This window comes from Quercus suber, unplaced genomic scaffold, assembly GCF_002906115.3.
Source record: "Quercus suber isolate HL8 unplaced genomic scaffold, Cork oak 2.0 scaffold_27, whole genome shotgun sequence".
Lineage (NCBI taxonomy): Eukaryota > Viridiplantae > Streptophyta > Magnoliopsida > Fagales > Fagaceae > Quercus > Quercus suber.
Window position 1 is genome coordinate 275511 of NW_027069492.1, and position 24987 is coordinate 300497.

A 24987-nucleotide genomic window follows, 5' to 3' on the forward strand; every position below is an offset into this window, starting at 1 on the left:
GGCTCTTTAGGGACGCTCCTCACGCAAAGAAGTAATAACAGCGTCTTGCCTATCCATCCGATCCCAAATATCATTAAACACCACGTTCATACGTTCAAATTGTTGTTGCATAGCCTGCAACATGATGGATGACTCCTCCCCTCCTCTGTTTGATGCTTTGTCTCTGGAAGACATAATTTTGAAACTACAAAGAAATGTTAGAAATAATTCCTCACAACACTCCCTCACGTGTTTACACTCAAATTATGTCACTCACACTCGTGTTTCACTCTTAAATTGGCTTTTTCCTGATATTAGTCTCACACTCTCTTGCATTTTTCCACTCGTAGCTTCTCCTTTTCAGTTCTGCTAAAACTAATAAACTTGATTAAGAAATTCAATTTGTAGTATTTAAACTAATACCAATGGCAAGAAAATATGACAGAAACACTAAATCAAAGGAAGAGGATAAAAGAAAATAATATTTTGATCTGAGAGAATTGAAACTACAAACAATTTTTTTTTTATATTTCTTTTCTGAAGTCTCTCTCTTTTTTTTCTTTTCTTTTTTTCTCTCTCTTCCTCTCTCTCTAGCAGCTTGGTGCACGATTTTAACCTAGTGCACGTCACAAAATAAGAACGAGAAATAAAGAACACAAAAGGAACAAGATAGGATGATAACAAGAAACAAAAAATAAAGGGAAAGAAAACTGATTTTAGAACCTGTGCTCTAATACCAAATGATGCGAACCTCAATCGACATGCTTTGAGACCCAACAAAATATTGGAATACTTGCCCAAGAAAACTAAAATTCAGATTTTTTATAGAAACCCTGACCCAACGTTTATAATCGAAACGCGAATCAAAGGTATAAGTGTAACACCTTGACCCAATGATTATAATTGAATCACGAACCAAAGATATAAAGTTTGAATGCCACAAGGAAGAATCCTTAATAAGTTCACAGTTCTTGAAGAACCAAAAGAAGAGCAATGTCTCACCTTTTTTTTTTTTTTATTCAATAATTTCCTATTACAATGAGTGCATACTATTTATAAGACATGATTGAAAATAGAAAATATAAATAAATAAATAAATAAAAACGTACTAAATAATAAAACCCTAAATAAAAATTAATTTTGGTCTGAAATTAGCAGATCCAAAATAGGAAAATAGCTAAAAACGTTCTAAATAATAAAAGCCCTAAATTAGGGTAGATTTGGTCTGAAATTATAAGCTCCCGAATAGGAAAAATGTCTATCAACTGATATGGAGTGGGAAAGTCAATCAGTCATTAATCCATGCCATAAATCACGCCCAATTAAGCTAGATCAGCCCTCAATAGGTTGGATTAAATTTATTACGCCTTTATCTTCCTTTGGGCCAAGCTTGAAATGTCTTGCGTTAGAATCAGCCCAAATCTTTTAAATCAGCCCATTAAGTGTTTCTTTGATCTTCTTGGATCTTGATTTAGTAATAGGCCCAACTGGAACATGCAATGGATCCTTGAATGCTTGTTGATTCTCATCATCTCAGCTCATCCAATGCCCAATAAACTCAGAAACACCGTGTCTATCACTAATCTTCGGGCTGAGCTGATTGGTGTTGGGAAGGTGGGTACGCTTGGCGACGATGCGAACGATGAATTCTTTGACAGTATATCAGAGAATGGTTGATGTGGGTATGGGTTTACAAAGGAGTTTTAGATTTTAGAATTTAGCTTGAGGTTGAAGAAAAAAAGATGTGTCAGGATTTTCTAAGACACTTACTCTATTTTGCTGAGAATTTTTCTGGATTTTCAGAGAGTATTTGAGTGCTGTTATTTGGTTACCAAGAAAGTGAGACAAAAGGAAATGACAGAAATTTTTTGTGTTTGTTTTCCTAGAAAAGGCAAGAAAGGACAAGAAAATGAATGGATTTTAAAATTGAAAAAAAAATTTTAATTTAAATGCTGAGTTGGAATTTTTTAATATCAACTTTAGTACAGATAATATTTTTCTTATAATTGGGGAGCATTATTATTATTATTATTATTTTGATTTGTTGTGTAATCTTATCTGCTACATGTTTTGTTTGTCATTTGTGTACCATATAGAATATATTGAGATGAATTACTTTCTTGGTCGCAATAGCTCATTATTTAATCTGGTATTGTTTATCAACATTCAATGAGAAACATAGCTCTGAAATATTTTTAAAGTTGACACAAAATTTTGTTTAAATCCATGATAACAGAGTCACTTATTGTTTTTTTTTTTTTTTTTTTTCATCATAATAATTTCAGATATAAATTTTTAAAGAAATAAATTTTTTTTTTCCTTTCAAATCTTTTGAAGAGTCACTTATTGTTTTTTTTTTTTTTTTTTTTCATCATAATAATTTCAGATATAAATTTTTAAAGAAATAAATTTTTTTTTTCCTTTCAAATCTTTTGCATTTTGCTTTTAATAATGTGGTCATTCTATATAAGCAGGGGATGAAGACAATGATAGCCCAATTGAACAAGTTAGGCTTACGGTTCCTCCAACTGATGACCCAACTCTGCCAGCATTGACATTTCGAATGTGGGTTCTTGGATTGATATCATGTGTTTTACTTGCTTTTGTGAACCAATTTTTTGCATACAGCCAAAATTCTCTGTCAATTTCGTCAGTCTCAGCACAAATCCTTGTACTCCCCCACTAGGGAAGCTAATGGCTGCTTATCTTCCATCAAAGCCAGTTCGAGTCCCATTCACAAACTGGTTCTTCTCCTTGAATCCAGGGCCATTCAATATAAAGGAACATGTTTTGATCACCATTTTTGCTAGTTCTGGAGCAGGCGGAGTTTATGCAGTTTTTATTGTTGATATTGTCAAGGCTTTCTACCACAGGCAACTCTCTCCAGTTGCAGCCTTTTTCTTATCACAAAGTTCTCAGGTATATTTGGGTTCTGGTTTTCATGTTAATGGCATTATGACTCTAGCCAACTGATCCTGCTTTTCACATAAAGAATGTGTGATACAAGAACTTTTTTGTTCACATTAAGAATATAGGCCACTCCAGTAAAAGGTTGTACCTGGTGCACAAAGCCTTACCCACCCACCCCCATTTGTTTTGGAGAAAATACTACTCTAGTGTGAATAAAGCGCCATGCCATCAATGTATTACATAAATTGCTACTTTTTTTTTTTTGCTGGGTAATTGTTTATGCAGGGGCTTGAACCCCTGAGTTGAAGGTCACTAAGGAGACCGGGTACCACTTGGGCCAACTTACATAAATTGCTACTTTAGAATTTTATTCCTACGACATCACTATTTTGTATATGAACTTTTCAGATGCTTGGTTACGGATGGGCTGGACTATTCAGAAAATACCTTGTCGACTCACCTTATATGTGGTGGCCTGCAAACCTAGTCCAAGTCTCTCTATTCAGGTACACAATCCCCTTTTATATAGAGACTAGTCAAAGGCACGTGCATTGCACTGTTTTATCATTAACTTATAGAAAATATATATATATATATATATATTCATATATAGGAACTATGTTTCTTTTGTTTTTAGTTAAATGCTAATTTCTCGAGATTTGGGGGAAGGGGTAGCACATATTTTTTAGGATAGGGTGCACCCAGTGGAACTTCAATCATAAAACACCGGATCCTTGTAATATAAGTATGCAATCTGGAACAATTCCCAAAACTAAAAACAAGTACTATTATTATATTTAGTGATATACAAAATAATTAAAAATTTAATGATTGATAAAAATCATGTTAATGATTGATAATAATAAATAAATAAATAAAATAAAATGTTATGAACAATTTATCATCAAATTTATATCAAGACATGCTTAATAATAAGCTAAAAAGAAGATTGTTCTCTAAATTAAATTTGAGAGGATGAAAGCAACATTTCACCATTGAACCCATGTCATAACACACAAAAATAAATAAATAAATAATAAAAATAATCATGTCTAGGCATATTTAATGATTGATTCTCAAACCATAATCGTATAAATTTAATAAAACTTAAGGAAATTTGGTTGAACAAAAGACAAAAAAATACAAAAAAAAAAAAATATTCAATTTGATGAAAAAAAAATAGAGTAAACAAATACATTCCTACAAGGTTGTAGGTAAAAGAAAAAAAAAACATATGGTAGGTATTCATTATGAATTATTTGATATATATATATATACACACACACTCCACATTGAAGAAGTTGATATGAACAAAAAGTCTAATGTTAGTCTAATTTATGGAGATGTGAAGCTGAAGTCAAAATCTTAAAAAAAGTGGAGTGTGAAGAGGAAATCCAAAGGAAAAAAGTCAATGTGGGTGAGTCAAGAGGAAATCCAAAGAATTTAGTGTTTTACTTAAGCACTAAAAATAGTCGAATGGAATTTTATAGTAGGCATTTTTTTTTTACCTGTACTGAGCTGCGGTTTTTTTTTTTTTTAAATTACAACTTACTCGCCTGTAGTTTGGCCAAAATTTAAACTACCTACCTATGGTTTGAAATTTGATACTTTACTTACCTGAAGTTTGACTGAAATTTAAGTTGCCTACACGTGGTTTGAAATTACATGATGCAAGTGTCCTGCTTGACTTTTTTTTATCTTATTTGATCTTGTATTTTTATATTTTTGCGTTTTTGGAGAAGAGAGACATAAAAGTGGAGAAAATTACATATTTAGCCATGTTTTTAATAGAGGTGAGTTACAAAACTCTAACTGAGCAAATTTCAAGTGAATAAAGTATCAAATTTCAAACCACAGATAGACAACTTAAACATCGGCCAAATCACAGGTTGGTAAATTGTAATTTGTCTTTTTTCTTTACGTGCAGTAATATAGTTTAAAAGTGTACTATGCTTTTTTTTTTTCTTTTTTAGGTGTAGTAATATAATTTAAATATAAAAAAATAAGGATTAGAGGAAGAATTTGGATTGTAAACAAATTAATATTTTTTTTATAAATTTATAAATTAAATTATAATAACAAAAGGATTAGATGAAGAATTTGGATTGTAATCAAATAAAGTTTTTTATCAACTTAGAAATTATAGGAGAAGAAGATAAGAACAAAAAAAAATTATATTTGTTTTTTTAAATCTAAAAAAAATTAATTTCTATAATTTGGTGAAACCACTTGGAATAACCACGGCTTAGTAAAAGAATTATATATAAATTTAAAAAAAAATTTTTTTTGATAATATAATTAAATTTAATAACAAATAAAATAGTAAAAATATTTTATTGATAATGGCAAGTTTTAAATTTCTAAAAGCTCTTGGTAGTAATTTTATTTGAGGAACACTAATTAATAATTGGAGAGAAATGTTATATCCAATCAGACTAGCTAAGACATAACTTTAACTTGTTCAAATAACAATTAAGGTGAAGTAAGGTGAGGAACAACAAATAATAATTATAACATACCGACATAATAACATTTATATTTAATTATAATGACTCGCTTGCATCTCAAAGTGTCAAATTAATATCAACACTAAACATGCTAGGATGTTTATGTTAATTAATGTAAATAAGCAAAAAATTATTATCAACATCTAAAACCCTACTATTGCATGAATTATGATTAAAATTGACCTAATATTTTTACTTTAACCCCAAGAAATCATCTTGAACTTACAAATTAAAAACTACAAAAATTTATAAATAAATAAAATTGAAAGCAAAATTCACTACAACACACACATAAATATATCACACAAAGAAACTCTGAGTTCATTAATTACAAACAATATAAATTTCTAAACATTAAAAAAAATATGGAATTAGAGTTAAAGTAAAGACACTAACATAAAAAATTTGGAATTAGAGTTAAAGTAAAGGCACTCACATGAAAGTTGAATTAACTTTGATAGAAGATTGAGGCAGGCAAAGTCATGTAAATTTTACATCACCTTAAATATCCATTGTTTTTATATCACCCTTTTTATATTTAATCAATTTTCTCTCTCCATTCTTTATGGAGTGATGTTCATTATCATGATTTTCGATACTCAAATATTGGTCTCATGGCTACTTGTGGGTGTACATATTGGAAAAATGAGTAATAGTACCTTACTTTGTCAGTATTTCATATACACATACACACACATATTACAAATTAAAAGCTACCCAAATTTATTTAAAAAAAAATTTGAAAAAAAAAATTTACTACAACACACACATAAAAATATACACAGAGAAACTCTGAATTCAATAATTACAAACAATATAAATTTCTAAACATTACAAAAAAAAAAAAAATCTAGAATTACAGTTAAAGTAAAGACACTCACATAGATTTTTCAAAAAGCGAATAAGATTTTTGTTAAAATTAATCCATTAGTTCTTATGGAAGATATACCATTGATTCTAAAGACCATATATAATAAGCATATAAATTAGATGAAATTTAACAAAAATAACTTAAAACAAAGTGTAGGGACTCAATTTGGATTGACCCTGAGTACGAATGGGTTTTCAGCTCAATCAAGCCCAAACAATAAATTTTTAGAGAGCGGTTTAAAGGTTTAGGCACTGGCCGTCGATCACCAAGCACGAACTTTCTTTATATAAAAAAAACTAAAAGTTTCTTTACAAATGGGGGAATGCTCCTCGGCCTGTGGCCGAGGAGACCTTTTTGTTCCCTCTCTTTTCCCCCCCCTCCATTTTACTTTACTTGCTTTTCTTATATAGTTTTCATCTGTCTATCTCCTTATTCCATCTGTTGATCATCCATTTGCCTCTCTTCTGGCCGTCTGTCCCATCAGAGGCCTTATCAGTACTCAAGTAGTTCACTCTGACCAACGTTGCCCTGCTAAGGGGTTATATCCCCATTAATGCAGCCAGAGGGGTTAGGTGAATGCATTAAGTGCAAATGTGACAGCTTACTCTGAGCTTGTCCCCTCCCCAAAGATTATCCTTAGAATGCCGAGGACGAACAGGTCCTCGGCGTGGGCCATAAAAGAGGTTTTGTCTAACTTAGCCTTGGCTGGTCAGTCCTCCTCGGCGTTGGCTTTGGGCCTAATACCCGATGGGCCGAGGCTATCGGGCCCACGGGCCCCACAAAAGGCAACCCGCATAAAAAACATATTCAATTTGATGGAAAAAAAATTAAGAACAGAATTTTATAAAAAAGCAAAAAGAAGAAGGCAAATACATACATGCAAGTTTCATAAGTAATGTATGAGAAGGAAATAATATCAACAAACTATACAGTAGGAAAAGGGAAAAATAAACCCAAACCATATATATACCCCCACTTTTATATTAAATAATTCTAAGTTGTGAAGAAGTTGATAACTTGATATAAACAAAAAGAAAAAAGAGTTTACCTAATCAAGAAGTTTACGTTAATTACATATTAGTTTTTTTTTTTTTTTTTTTTACTTTATCTCAAAAGATTAGTTAATGTTATTAGCTAGATTGTTATAAGATTTTTTTTTTAATTTTTTTTATTTTAAAGTTAATACATATTACCTTTTTTTTTTGTTACTTTATCCAAAAAAAACATTTTTTTTAGAAGAAAAATAAAACTTTTAAAGTTGTTATTATTAGAAAATAGATGGTGTAGGATAAATGTTTATCCAAAAAAATAAAAAAAAAATACTAACGTAAGCTAAGAGTAAAATTGTTACTGTGTGTGCATTTTTTGCTTCAAGAAAACTCATGTACTCCTAGGCAATTTTTGCTTGTCCCACATTGGAAGGATTGCCTCCCTCTTTCTACCTTATAAGGGATGAGTCAATGGTTGAAGAGTACCACTAGGAATGTGGGACAAGCAAAAATTGCCTAGGAGTCTAGTGGTACTCTTCAACTATTGGCTCATCCCTTATAAGGTAGAAACCAAACTAGTGGTACTCTTCAACCATTGGCTCATCCCTTATAAGGTAGAAAGAGGGAGGCAATCCTTCCAATGTGGGACAAGTAAAAAGCAAAAATTGCCTAAGAGTACATGAGTTTCCTTGAAGCAAAAAATGCACCCACAGTTACTTTATAAAATTTATAATAAAAAATTTAAAAAAAAAAAAAAAAGATGAAGAAGAAGAGGAAGAAGAAGAAGAAGAAGTTGATACACACACTTTTAGTTACTTTATCCAAACTCTAAAGAAATTGATAAGATCAAAAACTTTTTGTTTTTATCTAAAAACTTACTGTAGTTTGGTGCAGCCACTTGGCTCAAAATATATATATATATATATATTCAAAAATCTAAAAAAAATTCTGTAATTTCGTGAAACCACTTGGCACAACCACGGCATGTAAGCCCAACTTTTATTATATAGTATATGATATATATATATATATAATCAAAAATCTAAAAAAATTCTGCAATTTGGTGAAGCTACTTGGCACAACCACGGCGTGTAAGCCTAACTTTTATTATATAGTATACTAGTCGCTAACCCATGCTATGCACGGGAACCTACCTATTTGTGAAGTAGACTAAAATAATTTTATAAAATCTTAAATTTATTAAGAATTTACACTATTACATGATTTTCCCTTGTATGACTTCAATTTGTGTTACAATTTGATAAAGAAGTCATTGCTTGAACGTGCAATGGCTTACAAAAAATTTGTCTAACCATTTCAGATACTGTAAAAAATAACTTAAAAATTCAGATATTGAAACTTCTAAAATACCAAAAATATTAAAAAAATCAAATGATTCACAGTTTAGAAATTATTGAAACAAAACAAAATATATATATATATATATATATAACTAAAAAATAGAAAACATAAGAAAAAGATTAGGTTACATACAAAAGAATAATTCATGATTATAAGTTTGCACCCTATCATGAAATATCACATTAGTGAAGTAGAGAGATGATAATAATAATAATAATAATAATATCATCGTTTGAGTTTGAGTTTAAGTTGGACTTATATTAGAGAGATATAGTTTCACTCCTTCTTAAGTTTGGATCAAACAAAAATTTTGTTAAAAAAAAATGATGAGTTTGAGTTTAAGCTGGACTTGTTAAAGAGATAGAGTTTCACTCCTTGTTAAATTTGGACTAAACAAAAAAAAAAATTATTTAAATAAATTGATAATATGATATACAAGAAATAATTATCATGTGAAAATATGAAAGTCTGCATGGAGAGAGGGAGAGGTGAGAGGTGCTCAGCATTTGAGATGATCGTTGCAGGGGGCTAAGAGAAATCATAAGAAAGAATTAGTCAGGTTGTTTCAAAGAGTCAATCAGGTTGTATTTTTCTTTTAAAATAAATCTAAATAATATTTTTGATATGTAAAATTGTGGAGCTTTTAAAGCTTAGGTAGCACAATATAAAAATGTCAACAAAAAGTTAAAGGTTTCGGTTATATAATATTTATAGATGATGATATGATATGATATGATATGATTGCTTGTGTTAGAAAAAGAATTAGTACAATGCTTAATTTATGGGCCGGACCCCTGTAATGAACCAAGTAAAATGTGAGATGCAGGGCATTGCATGAAAAAGAAAAGCGACCTAAAGGAGGACATACAAGGCTACAATTCTTCTTCATGGTTTTTGTAGCAAGCTTTGCTTATTACATTGTCCCAGGCTATCTTTTCCATTCAATATCAGCTCTCTCCTTTGTTTGTTGGATTTGGAAGGACTCAGTCACTGCCCAACAGATTGGTGGAGGGATGAAGGGCCTTGGAGTAGGCTCATTTGGCCTTGACTGGTTGACTGTAGCCGGCTTTTTGGGCACCCCCTTAGCCACACCTTTGTTTGCCATCATCAATATTTTAGTGGGGTTTATCGTTTCTGTCTATGTCGTTATCCCGATTGCCTATTGGAGTAATGCATATGATGCCAAGAAGTTTCCTATCTTTTCTTCCGACACTTTTGATCACACTGGACAACCCTACAACATCTCCAGAATTCTGAATGAGAAAGCATTTGATATTAATCTTGCAGCTTATGACAGTTACAGCAAACTTTATCTTAGTGTGATCTTTGCTTTTACTTATGGTTTGAGCTTCGCTACTCTAACAGCTACTATTACTCATGTTGCTCTCTTTAATGGAAAGTAAGCCGCTTCTTAAAATTTTCTATTCTATCCTCTACCAAAAGTTCCTTTTAGTCAATAGTCTTTTCATGATTTTCTTTATTTGGGTAAAACATTGAGCAGAACAATCTGGACACTCTGGAAACAGACAGCAAGTGCAGCAAAAGACGATTATGCCGATGTTCATACAAGGTTGATGAAGAAGAACTAACTATAAAGAAGTCCCTCAGTGGTGGTTTTATATCATCTTAGTTTTAATGTTGGCTCTTGCCATGATTGCTTGTGAAGGTTTCGGCAAACAGCTGCAACTCCCCTGGTGGGGACTATTAATGGCTTGTGGCATTGCGCTGTTTTTTACTTTACCCACTGGAATAATTCAAGCCACAACGAATGCGGTATGAATAAGCCAAACCATCCTTGTATTTCATTGATAAAAAGACGACAAACATTCATTCGAATGAATTAATTACATTCTACATTATCTTGCATCCATTTTTTAGAGACTACAATTCTCAATATGATGTGTTATTGTTAATTGCAGCAACCAGGGCTAAACGTGATCACAGAATTGGTGATTGGGTATATTTATCCAGGGAAGCCCCTCGCTAATGTGGCTTTCAAGACCTATGGCTACATTAGCTTGTCACAAGCACTCTACTTTGCTAGTGACTTCAAATTAGGCCACTATATGAAAATCCCCCCAAGGTCCATGTTCGTTGTGCAGGTAAGGGAATTAAAACCAATAAAACTTATATGAAATTTTGTTTACTATTTTGATATAATGACACGTGTTGTTAATATACATTCTCAGTTGGTTGGAACAATTGTTGCTTCAAGTACCTACTTTGCCACTGCATGGTGGCTTCTCACAAATATAAAGGACATATGTGATTAGTCATTATTGCCTGAGGGGAGTCCTTGGACATGCCCTCAGGATGATGTTTTCTACAATGCTTCCATTATATGGGGAGTCATAGGTCCACTCAGAATGTTCACAAAATATGGTGTCTACAAAGAGATGAACTGGTTCTTCCTTCTTGGCTTCTTAGCTCCTATACCTGGCTGGTTTCTCTCACGCAAGTACCCCAACATCAAGTGGCTTAGACTTATACACATGCCTATTATCATTGGAGCTACAAGTAACATGCCACCAACTAGAGCAGTGAACTATTGGGCTTGGGGAGCTGTTGAAATTTTCTTCAACTTCTACGTTTACAGAAAGTTTAAGGCATGGTGGGCTAGACATACCTATGTCCTATCTGCTGCTTTAGACGCTGGGGTTGCCTTTTTGGGTGTTCTACTTTTCTTCACTCTTCAATACAAAAATAATATATTTGGTCCAGAGTGGTGGGGTCTGGCCAATGATGACCATTGTCCATTGGCTTCATGCCCCACAGCTCCTGGGGTTAAGATTGAGGGGTGCCCTGCCTTTTGAGATGCTTAAGGTTTATGTCTTGGGCACATATGACCATTGTAATAATACTTATTTTTTCAATTTCCAAGATTGGTTTGTGAGTTTGCTTTAATCTGAAGGGGCTTGTTATATGAAAGAATAATTCATAATGTCATTTCTCCCTTGGGCTGGGCTTGAGAGCCATTAAGACTGTAAGAGCAGCTTAAATGATGAAGTGGTAGAGACTTTGCACTTTCAGTCCATTCAGTCTAATTCAGTCCACTTAGGTCCAATTCGGTCTATTTAGTCCAATTTGTTCCACTTCGGTCTATTCTGTCCACTTCAATCTATTTGGTCCATTCCGATCTATTTCGTCCTTTTCAATCCATTTTTGTGCACACTTAAGAATGGGAAAAGACATATTTTTTTAAGAGATTAAATATTCTAAATTTGAATTTACTAAAAAATATAGATCTCAAACACATTCCAAATTCTATTACATTTTAGCAATTTAGTCTCAAATATGCTAGTCATATATTTAATAAATCCAAAATCATTTTAAACCATCTATTAATTTTTTTTTTTTTAAATAGACAACTTAACATTACTTATTGTTAAGTTCTAACACTCTATTAGATCATGTAGGGGCCTTTTTTTTTGTGTTGTGCGTTGAGCTGGGCTGCCTCCTACGGTAATGAGCCCGAATGTTTTTGAGTAAGGGAGTTGAGGCCAGTCCAACTGTAACTCATCTTGGACCAGTTTGTGCACAAACTATACCTCGCCTGCCAGGAGTGTGCTTACGGCAAATAGAGCTGTTTCAGATAAGTTACGGCAGGCAGATATAATAATAACAATAAAACAGAGTACTCTGACTATTTAAAGGAAAATGACCAAGTAATCCTTACTTATGAGACATAATTACAGTCATAACAATGTCTTTTACGAAGAAAGTAAAAGAGAAAGAAGATAATATGAATTAATCAAGAATGAGTATAAAAAATCAAGTTTAAGTTCGATCCGCAGAAGCAAAAACAAAAAGGGAGAACGCCCCCTCTCAATGCAAATAATCTCCCAGGAAAGATCTTGCCGTGAGGATTAATGGCTTTAAGGGAACCGGACCTGAATGGTTAATGCCTAAAGAAAGAATCCTCCTTACGCTGTGGAAAAGAGCAGGATTTAAAGGGGGAGAGAGGGAAAATGACCTACTGGTGCATGCCCATTATATTATCTTTCTTTGTTTTTTGTTTTCTCTCTTATCTTTTTTTCTTTCCCTTGTTTTCCTTTTGTTTTCTTTTTTTACTCCATAATATCTCTGTTTTTCGATGCCTTTTACAAGGCATGGCAAGGGTCTTCTTATAAGGCCTGCCGTGACTAGATTTTACCTCTTTGCCCTTTAACCGCCTTTATTTAGTCTGGGCATACTTGCCGACCACTAAAGAGTTCGTCTGTATACCACTTACCCTCGCTAGACAAAGGCAGGTTTGTGTCGTTTGTTAGTCCGCTGTGGCATTCTTTCCTGCCACGGTGTAAATACTTTCTCTCTCTTTCCCTCTTGACATGCACCTAGCGATTCCCTCTCAACCTTGCCTCTTTTGGGTGGTCTGTCATCCCAACAAGATGTACCTCCCAAAACGGCTTGGGCAGGAGCTGCAGAATAAGTCTTTTCCCCTCTCCCCACCACCAAACCATACCCCCCTTACCTCTTACCTCTGGCCCATGGTCCCACCACGTCCCATATTGGCTGGGTACAAGATGCTTGGGCCTTGCGTGTGCTTCCCTCTCATGTATGTCCAAAATCTGCCTGCTGCTCATGCGTTTGCCGCGGTTTGGAGCTTTGTTTGCACAATCTGCCGCACCTCTTCGTTCTTTTACATGAGCCGTTTTATGATTCACTGTTCCCTTTAGGGGCTGGGCTTCATTTGATACTGGGTTTTACATTTTTCTTAGCCCATTTCTTGATTGCCAACATGTCCTGCCATACTATTCTGTCGATCCTGCTGTAACGACTTGGTCCTACTGGTTCTCTTTTAGACCTGCCGTTTACCCTCTTCCCCAAATGGCTTTGCATGGCCATGAGCTTTCTTACTTAGGGGCTCCTATGTCCCCTTGGGCATCCTCGGCCCATTTACTTATTTTGGACTTCTTCGACCCTTTTCCTAACTTTGTGTTCCCATGGGTTTTTACTTACTTCATTGGGCTTCTCCGGCCCAATTACTTCATACTCATCCTTGGGGTTTGTAGTCTCGCCAACAATCCCCTACTCTCTTTGCTTACATTACTTTGAGTCTGTCGTGGCCCATTCTTACTTTTTCACAACAACACTGCCCATGGGTTTGTCCTTAGAGCCACTCTATTTAGTCCAAGCCCAACATATATAAATTGAGTAATAATAATTTATAAATATTTGTTGAAGATTCTGTGATTATGTTAACCAATAATCACTATTATCATTAGTAATATTTAAACTGTCTAATAATATTAATAATCCAAAGGAACATCCAGATTATACCACAAAACTAAGAGAGAGATAAATAAATTGTGGATTAATATTATCATAAAGAAATCTATATATCTATATATATATATATATAATAAGTAAAGATGAGAGAAAGTTAAATTAGAATTTTAATTTTATGCCACATGCCTCATATAAGTTTTTTAATTTTTGTGCTAAGTGAGTCATTGTATCAATTAAATTTTCTTAATTTTGCTGCTAAACGCGTAAACCCAAGAGATTACAATAAGAACTTGATTTGAATACATTGCATACAGCCATTAGAATGGCAACACATGACTATTTTTATAGGGATGAAATGCACTGAGTTTACTATTCAGTAAAAAAAAAAAAAAAAAAGGGCCTGTTTTTGGGGGGTCGTTTGAGAAAGTTGGGACTCAACATCCTATTGGTTAGTCTGTTATAACTTCAATTCTTGGGATGCCAACATCTCAACTTTCATTGGATTTGGATTTCTCTAATAACTTTTATTCTTGGGATCCAAGCATCTCAAACTTTCATTCACATCTATGGACAATCGTGGAGTTTGGCTTCTACTCCATAACCTTTACAAGAACATACCATCACCTATATCATCAAATATTAGGATATGAATCCACCAATAACACGACCAAAATAGGCAAATGCCCTTTTCTCCCAAACTAAGCAGTGTTTTGTCCCTTTTTTTCAAACTAATTAGGAAAAGAGAGATGTTACGTCTACAACAATTTTACAACAAATCATAGGTGGTTAGTTATTATTGGTTCAAATTTAAAACTAATACTAAGATTACTTTTTTGCCCCAACAATGATAACCAGTAACAACCTACTACTTAAGATTTATTGTAAAATTGTTGTAAAAATGTTGTAAACATAGCATTTCTCTTAGGAAAATATCTCTATTTTGAAACTTGATTTGTGATAAATCGAGTTAGGTCCTATAGCGGTGTTTTTAAGAAGCTTATAGTGACGTTTTAATGACCTATAGTGGCGTTTTGTAACTCGACATCTATGAAATCGAGTTATAGGTAAATAAAAAAAATAAAAAATTGTCTAATTAGTTTGGAAAATGGAGCAAAATGCTTCTTAGTTTGGGAGAAAAGGATATTTGCCCATTTTGTCCCCAATAATACTACCCACTAATAGATAATCAGGAAAAAAAATACCATTAATAGACATTGTATTTCAATCAAATTCAATATCTTTATTGGTGACAATCATTAAAGCCAAGTTGATGTTGTTTTGATCTTGATCGATACAGAAAAAGACCCATCAATAATAAAATATAAAACTATACAACCTTTTATCATATGTATCAATTCTTTAGCCGCAGAAATATAGTGCTAAACTTTAATGATGTGGACATGAAATGTACAGGGTTCCAATCATTCTTTTTATATATATAAAACTCCATGAAAATCATGACTACTCGCCTAAAGCAAAGTACTAAATGGTAATTGTAGGCACTTGTGTGTTTGACTCTTTCTTGGTCACACAAATTTTGATTCCTTAACTTCTCCGTAAATCCATATGCATGTGTTAGTATTGTAATGGGAATGATAATCTCACCAACCTGTCAAATCCATGCACATAATTAAAAAAATTGACACATGGAATAACATCATAATATCATTGGCTCCCCCATTTTTAAACCACTTTTTTAGTTTGGATTCACATAACAAATCTCATCCTTTTTTTTTTTTACATGTATATCAAAATAACAGCTTTTTGGAGCTAGCACTAAGGAGTTAGAACTCTTACAACAGTAAAATTCCTATATACATATCATATATAGTTATTATATACAACCTAAACAAATCTCCCTCTTGTCATTATTCATGTATACGATTTCACCCTTTCATTGTCAATAAAATTATGTTTTAACCTCCATGCTATAACATTTTTTTGTTGTCGTTCTTATACCATCTCTATGCAGTTTATAATTGATATGTGATTCAACACATGCTTTTGTTGGGTTGTTATGGGTTTCTTTGATTCTTTGCTGGGAAAACATGCCAGAACGTTCCTCAAAAGGAAAGACAGTGATGCCGGAGAAGCAGGTTTCTATTGAATGAATCCTTGGACTGCATTATCATTCTCTCTTATATGTTTTTATACTCTTTTTTGCATCGTAGACACCTTTGTTCATTAGTTTCAAAATCTGTTTATGCCTGCAAGTTTTTTTCTTTCTTTCTTGTGGTTAAGTTGATCTTTTAGGTGCTATCTTTTATTTTTCATTTAGAATGATTCATTACCCATCATCCATGGTTTTATTTATGGGATTGTTCACACTGGGCTGTTTTTCTCTGTAGTTGATAATATCACTCCTTGATCATCATTGTGTGTGTGTGTGTGTGTTACTGTGTTATTTAATCAATTCAAACAAATGGGTTGGTTCAATTGGATGTCTACAAATTTTCCTCTTCTTTCATATTTCATCAAACAACTTTCAATCAAAGTGATTCTATTTCTGAATTAATCTGGTTGTGGCTTGAAGCTCTTTAATAATTTGTATAATTTCCTTCATAACATGTCTGGACTAAGTCTTAGGCAACAAGATTTTTCTCTTGAACCACAGTTTTAAATTAATTATGCAATTTCACTGATGAATTTTCTTTTCTGTGATGTGTCTTTAGTGGTTCAGCTTTACTAACAAAGCCCTTCCACTTGGTTTCATTCTGTTCATTATTCAACAAAGAGTTTCCCATACTGTGGATCCTTATTATGTGTTTAAAAAGATTGTTTTACAAAAACAAGATACATTGTTCATTACTTGATTTATTGACCTTGAATTTTTCATATTTGAAATCATCAGGTCGAGCTTTGGAAGATCTCAAAAGTTCTCTCTTCAATGAGCTACGAACCTCTGAAGGTGCTAAGCGCCAACAGCAACGATTTTGTGGACCAGTTGTGGCGTTGACATTTAATTTCATGGTTGCTGTAGGCATTATTATGGCAAACAAATTAGTATGTGCCTTTTCTATCTCTTCTTTTATGTGGTACTTTCACTATTTTGTATGCTTTTGGAGGTTTAGCCAGGTGCATATATGTTTTTGTTTGAAATGAGCTAATAGCTCCAACTGCTTGATTTTTTTTTTTTTTTTTTTNTTAGACCTGCCGTTTACCCTCTTCCCCAAATGGCTTTGCATGGCCATGAGCTTTCTTACTTAGGGGCTCCTATGTCCCCTTGGGCATCCTCGGCCCATTTACTTATTTTGGACTTCTTCGACCCTTTTCCTAACTTTGTGTTCCCATGGGTTTTTACTTACTTCATTGGGCTTCTCCGGCCCAATTACTTCATACTCATCCTTGGGGTTTGTAGTCTCGCCAACAATCCCCTACTCTCTTTGCTTACATTACTTTGAGTCTGTCGTGGCCCATTCTTACTTTTTCACAACAACACTGCCCATGGGTTTGTCCTTAGAGCCACTCTATTTAGTCCAAGCCCAACATATATAAATTGAGTAATAATAATTTATAAATATTTGTTGAAGATTCTGTGATTATGTTAACCAATAATCACTATTATCATTAGTAATATTTAAACTGTCTAATAATATTAATAATCCAAAGGAACATCCAGATTATACCACAAAACTAAGAGAGAGATAAATAAATTGTGGATTAATATTATCATAAAGAAATCTATATATCTATATATATATATATATAATAAGTAAAGATGAGAGAAAGTTAAATTAGAATTTTAATTTTATGCCACATGCCTCATATAAGTTTTTTAATTTTTGTGCTAAGTGAGTCATTGTATCAATTAAATTTTCTTAATTTTGCTGCTAAACGCGTAAACCCAAGAGATTACAATAAGAACTTGGTTTGAATACATTGCATACAGCCATTAGAATGGCAACACATGACTATTTTTATAGGGATGAAATGCACTGAGTTTACTATTCAGTAAAAAAAAAAAAAAAAAAGGTGAACGCAAGGAATTTCCAAAAAGATAGCAAAGCCAGAGAAGAGCATCTGCATCACATTTTTTAAGCAACGAATCCAGTTTAGATTCATCAACAGTTTATACTTCTATCGCAATATAAAAACAACGCTCTCTCTATAATCCGAAACTCCAAATTGGTCACAATCACAATCACTTTTTAATATAAAAATCATGATTCCGATCCATTTAGCAGTTTAGAATTTGAATCTTTCATCATTTATGTTATCTTTTTATTTTTAAATCTTGAATTTGGCTTTATTTTTTTTTTAGCAACACACAATTTTAACATGCATAGTATTTCCATGTTACTGATTTATAATATTATTATTATCTAATGTTTAATTTGGTTCTTGTTGCAGAGCGAGAATGTATCGGCACAAGACAAAAGGCATGAATTTGTTTTTGGCTTCACCGGAAGTGCTGGTCAGTTTTAATTTTAAGAAACAAGTTTATTCAATTTTGAGTGTTTTCTAAATTTTCTTACTTTAATTTGAATTTTGGAAATGTTATTAGAATATCTTCACTCTGTTAAAATGTTGATAGTTTAGTTTAATCATTAGCTGTCACTTGCAAAGTTTACATCTTTACATTTGTTATGAATTGCTAATATGTGATTAAATGCACATTATATTACCCTTATATTGGCTTTTTGTTCAGGCTTGGCACTTAAAACAATGAAGAAAGCACTGTTGTGGACCAATGGACGATACCTTTTGCAGGTTGCAAAGGAACTTAGTGATCAATGAAATCTCATGCAAACTGGAGAGGACTCGGCTGTAGATGTCTGGATGGCAGATGCGAAACACTATGTTTTTAAAATTTCCAATGAACGATAAGGTTATGAACAATGTAAATTTTCCGAAGAGAGATTTATTATTCTATATTTATGCAAGTTTGGTCGCCTTCTTGGAGTGGATCACTCCACCGTGTCTTTCTACTGGAACTTTTGATTTAGATTGTTACAATTTAATCCGAAATTTTATTTGAATTTTCCTATCGTTGTTACTATCATATATTTTATTGATTTATTTTCTTGGAAATTGGTTTCGTGAATCTTGATACAGTAACTTACTGAGCACAAAAATTCAAAAATTTATATGAGACACGTGTCTCATATAATTTTTAAATTTGTGCCAAGTGAATTATTAAATGTAAAAATCGAAGAGTCCAAATCTAATTAGATTTTAAATTAAACTAGACGTGGACCCACGCATTGCGCGTGATTATTTTTTTAAGGGAGGTCTCATTGTTATCGTTATTTTGTAATTTGAACTAACTTAATGAAGAGAAATGCATTTCATAATCATGTTCATCGCAAAATAATTTTTTATTATTGTAGAATTGTTTTATTTAAATTTTAAAACCTTAATTCTACCATAGTTGGTTGACTAATTTGTACATCTCTAAGTCAATTATACACATTTTGCATGCTACATGTAAACCCTATTTTCCATAAGGCTGAAATAATGTGGGAAACATTTGATTCTATGGAAGTTAAAAACTAAAATTCTTATATCTTGACTTAATGTTGCCTAAATAATGTTAAATGAAATGTCAAAAATGGGATTTTGAAAATTTCCGTCCTTATTTTTTATATATTTCTATTATTATTGAAGAATATCTTCTTTTTAGTTTTGATAAGATATAGAGTTTGATTAGTTTTAAATTTAAATTTTGTATGATTGTATTTAATTATATGATTTAATTAAGTGAATGTACCACCGCATACCCTTGGTGCGATGGTCACTCCACAAGTATAAGTGCTTGTGGAGTGTGGGGGCAAGGGCTGAGGTTCAAGTCTCCAGGAGGGAGCTTCACACACATATACACTTAGATTAGACCAGAGTATAATTCTATCTTGTATCAAAAAAAAAAAAAATTAAGTGAATGTAACAATTGATTTTATTGACAGTCGTATGATCATCTTTAATTAATTTTTTACTCCTTCTATCAAGCTCTTTGTTTTCCAAGTAACGGTTACTAATTGACGTTTGATATCTTGATGATAATTCTAATGTACTAAATATGCATTGTAACGTTTATTTTTATTTTATTTTTTTATTCCAATTTACTGCCATTAACTTAGTGTATCCATAACTATTAGTTTGTTTTTGATATATTTGGTATGATATTCTATTGTTGTTGTTATTATTATTATCATTATTATAAATTTAGTGTTTCTAAAATAGCACGTGTCTTGTATTCCATTCTTCTATTGATGCATTGTAGCATTTCATGGGAAGACTTTATGAGAACAATTTTTATTTATTTTAATTTAAGTAAAATATTTTATGTTTAATTTTTTAAAATAAAAAAATGATAGAAAATAGAAATAATTTAATAATATGAAGGATATGGTTGAATTTAAATTTTGAATAAAATAAAATGAAAAGAAAAAATAGTAAAAATGAAATGTATATCAATAAACACCAAATTATTCTGAAGAACACAAAAAAAAGATAACAACTTGAAACACAAATAAAAGGAATTATGCATAGAATGGGAGAGGGAATAAAAAAAAAAAAGGAAAAATAAATGTAGATAAATGGTAAGATGAATAGTGATATTAAGGTAGAGCGTAAAGGAGAGATGAAAAAGTAAAATGAATGAGAAAGTGCAAAAATAAGTTGAGAATTTAATAATAAGGAGAATAGTTTAAAAAAAGAAAAATATGATATTTTGATTGTAATATAATAGATTTTTTTAATTCACTTTAAACATTAAAAAAATTAGAGGAAAATTTGGAAAGAAAAAGGATAATAACATAAAATAAATGCTACAATTGGTTTTATTACACTATAAAGTTTTTAATGTCCACCGTAAGGTCATCTCTATTTTTTTTAACTCCTCCCATCACGTACTCGTCGGCCTCTTTATTTTCTAAATAACAGTTACAAATTGACGTTTAATTTCTTTTATTTTTCTCTCTCTCTACACTTTATTACCTATAAATCTCTCTCTCTTTTTTTATTTGTTGGCATCCTATTGTTTTCCCAAATTTGATAATAATTCTAATGTACTAAATATGCATTGTAATGTTTTTTTTTTTTTTCATTCCATTTTGCTACCATTAAATTAGTATAGCCATCACTATTAGTTTTTTCAGTTATGTTTGTTTTATTATTCTATTATTATTATTATTTTCTAATTTAGTGTTTCTAAATTGGTATTTGTTTTGCATTTCATTTTTCCATTGTAAGATTTCATGGGAAGACTTTATAAGAACAATTTTTATTTATTTAAATTTAAGTAAAATATTATATGTTTAATTTTCTTTTAAAAAAAAGAGAAAAATATAAATAATTTAATGATATGGATTATGAAGGATGTTGCTGAATTTAAATGTTAAATAAAATAAAATGAAAAAGATAATGACTCTCTATCTCCACTATCTCTCTCTCCTAATTTGATTGTGGGTTTTAAACTTTCAATTTGGATAATAATTTGTTGCACGTGATTTAATTTATTAGGAATTGATTGCAACCGACAGTTTTAGTGTTTTCCTTCCTTTGGGTGAGCTTCCAAACTGGCTTGAGTACAAGAGTAAGGGATCAATTTTATATTTTGTTGTGCCCATGCTAGTAAAGCAAAAGATTTGAGGATGGTCTTTATGTGCAATATTTGCAAGAAGCTTTCATGATATGAATGGATTCACTATAATCTATGAATTAAAAAATTATAACAAGAAAATCACATGGCAATACCGACAAAAGAATTGTCGTGTAATACCATGTTAGGAATATTTGTGGTTGCACTCTATTGGAAGCCAGAGATGAAATGGAGTATTCAATAATACATAATAAGCAGTGCTTTCCAAGTGAAGAAGTTTGGGGTCAACTTGATTTATGACAATGATGAAAAGAATCACCTATCATGTTTTGAACCAATAATCGAAAATGCATGTCTTCCTTGAAATGATGATTATATACTATTTTTGTATTACAATAAGATAAATTTTTACAATCAAATAAGAATTAAAAAGATAACAGCAGAAACCACCAATTTTTTTTTTTTTTTTTTTGGGGGAAATTTTGCCAATCAGGCTCACATATTGTTATATATATATATATATATTTTTTTTTTGGTAAGTCAATTAGTTGTATTGCCTACAGGTGATGGGAAAAGTTGGATTTAACTTCCCAATTCTTCTCACATTAATCCACTACACTACAGCATGGCTTCTACTCGCTATTTTCAGGGCACTCTCAATACTCCCAATCTCCCCTCCATCCAAAACTACTCCCTTTTCTTCTCTCTTCTCATTGGGAGCTGTCATGGCTTTTGCCTCTGGCCTTGCCAACACCAGCCTAAAGCATAACAGGTTCTAATCTAAACTCCTTCCTCTTTATAATTTCAATAAGAGCAAAACTTAAATACAATTCCTTAGTTGTTATACCTTGGGTTCCCTAATTAAATTCAACCACATGGTTGCATTGAACAATGAGCTACATGACTGAATTTTGTACTTAAAAAAGAGATATCATAGTTTATATTGCATTGCTCAATACAACCATGTGGTTGAATTTAATTGGGAATCTAATGTATAGCAACTAAAGAATTGGACTTCAAGTTTTATACTTTCAATTAATCCTTGTCTTGTATCCTCACTATTCAGCTCATGTGCAGTGTAGGTTTCTACCAAATGTCTAAAATTGCTGTCACACCTACCATTGTTATTGCAGAGTTCATCCTCTTCAGGAAAACCATTTCCTCCAAAAAGGTGAGCTCAAACTTCTCAACCTTCTTTCTCATACTTTCATACTTCTTGGGTTTAAACTTGTGAACTTTTGCAAGGAAAATATATTGTTTTTATCACTGAATTATTGAAAATGTTACCCTTTCTATTCTTAAACATTAAAAAGGTTTTTTTTTTTTTTTTTTTTGTCCTTATACTTCAAAAAAAATCTTTGGCATGTGACTGATAGTTTCATATCACATGTTCAGCATCCTTCTCTTTTAACTGTAATAGTCTGGTTCAAACATGTCAAATTCTCTAATGCCAAAATTAGTGTCACCTAGTTAGACACATAGAATAAAGTTAATAAGAGTAATTTAAAGATGAAAAAAGAACTTTTTAACATTGAATAACAAAAAAATAAAAACTTCAACCAAACTTTAAGGACAGAAACAATTTTTGTTTCCCCTTTCATGTGCAAGTTTTCAGAAAGTCCAATATTTGTGCAGGTTTTGGCTCTGGCTGTTGTCTCTGCAGGTGTGGCAATAGCTACTGTAACAGATTTGGAGTTCAATTTATTTGGTGCTTTAGTTGCAATTGCATGGATAATTCCAAGTGCCATAAATAAAATCTTGTGGTCCAGATTACAACAGCAAGGCAATTGGACTGCTTTGGCGTAAGTGATTCAATCTGGCCTTTCATAAAACGATTTAGCCATTAGTCCTTAATAAATGCAAGCAACAATTTTCGTGAATGTAGGTTGATGTGGAAGACTACCCCAGTTACAATTTTCTTCTTACTACCTCTGATGCCATGGTTGGATCCACCAGGAATTCTATCATTTAAGTGGGATCTCAGCAACTCTACTGCTATTCTTATATCAGCTGCCCTTGGTTTTTTACTACAATGGTCTGGAGCTTTGGCACTTGGGTGAGACCCTACACTCAAATCTGCTTTTCCTGTCATCATAAATCAACTTCCTTGGCGTTCACATTTATCTTCCTTTCAAATTAGTAGTCACGAAAAAGAAAGGTGAAATTAAATAAAAGTTCAAAGTTTATACGAAATTACAGATTAGGTTCTAAATTTTTAATTTTGTCAATTAAAATTCAAAATTTATGAAATCATTTTAATTTGGAGCCTCTACTCATCTCCATCATTCATTTCCATTATTTTGAACAGTGATGAAATAGGGGGGTGAAAAGTGTAAGAAATCATTAATTAAACTCTATGTTTCATCTATAGCTTGTCCATAAATCAATTTAGCAACCACAGAATAGAAGGTCAGAGAGAGAAATCTTTGTTTAGAGAGAAAAAGTTTTACTTATAGGGTGAAGAAAGCAATGGCCAGAAAATAGAAACTGGTTATCTAAATGAAATACATAGTATTGTAGACAGTTTCCCTTTCATGTTAATGCTAAAAAGGAGCATTTCTTTCATAGTGAAAGTGCTGGCCTTTGTCATGGTGAGACTTTTGGGATTTTAATGGAGATGGACAAGGTCTTCAAATTGAAACGGTTTCGTAAGTTTGAGAATTCAATTGACAATATTAAAACTTACCTAATAAAAAACAGGGTACAAAGTTTGCAAAAGACAGACATTTGCAATAATAATGGAGAGTTAAGAACTTTTCCTCTTATTTCCTGATTTGTGTTCTATACATGCAGAGCAACATCGGCGACTTCTCATGTTGTTCTAGGACAATTTAAGACCTGTGTGATACTACTTGGAGGCTATTTTATTTTCAATTCAGATCCAGGGTTTGTAAGCATCTGTGGAGCTATAACAGCTCTTACTGGAATGTCAGTTTATACATCACTTAACTTGCAAGAATCGAGTGAAAGTTCGAGTAAGCAGCTTCCAACTCCTGTAAAACCAAAGGATGAAGAGAGCACAGAGTTGGACATCAAAGATAGCGCAAATGTTGTATAAAATAACTCAAAGATTATTACATTCTCTCTATGAATACATGTGAGAGAAAAAGAGACAGGTTCTTGGTACCATCCTCTTGGGCTGGGTGCCAAGTGCCAACTCTTAGTTTTTTTAGTTTTTTTACATGGGATGTTTTGTGTACAGACAAAGAGTAATCACAGTTTTGAATTTAATCAACCAAAGTACAAAGATCATTTGAACTGTCTTAGAGGTAGTCCATGTTCTTACATGATCATATGGATTTTTTTTTTTTTCCTTTTTACATTGGGATGCCAACTTATGGCTTGTTTGGATGTTTAAAAAAGGAAAGGGAGTAGAGTAGGGGGAGGGAGAGTAATCCAATTATCTTGTTTGGAAGTTTTTTAAGGAATGATGGGGAGAAGTTTGGGGGGTTTCAACTCCCTCTAATCCCTCATTTTTAATTCTCTCAAATTGGAAAGATTTAGAGGAAGAGTAGAGTAGATAAATTATTGTCCAAGTAAATTCCCTAATTTATCCTTTCTAAATTAATCATAGACCAATGTTGCAAGTCTATTTCCAAA

General features: G+C 32.2%; 1 protein-coding gene and 1 pseudogene across 1 annotated transcript; both read left to right on the forward strand.

Moving 5' to 3' along the window:
* The first annotated feature begins 1473 nt into the window (after positions 1-1473).
* LOC112008777 (oligopeptide transporter 1-like) lies at positions 1474-11431 on the forward strand (annotated as a pseudogene).
* A 4187-nt stretch (positions 11432-15618) lies between these two features.
* On the forward strand, positions 15619-24653 carry LOC112008787 (nucleotide-sugar uncharacterized transporter 2). Its single transcript, XM_024041126.2, has 7 exons — positions 15619-15943; positions 16699-16850; positions 21951-22159; positions 22465-22558; positions 23023-23189; positions 23273-23443; positions 24181-24653. The coding sequence occupies exons 1-7, from the start codon at positions 15865-15867 to the stop codon at positions 24443-24445; spliced, it is 1137 nt and encodes a 378-aa protein (XP_023896894.1). The 5' UTR covers positions 15619-15864; the 3' UTR covers positions 24446-24653.
* Positions 24654-24987: the final 334 nt, after the last annotated feature.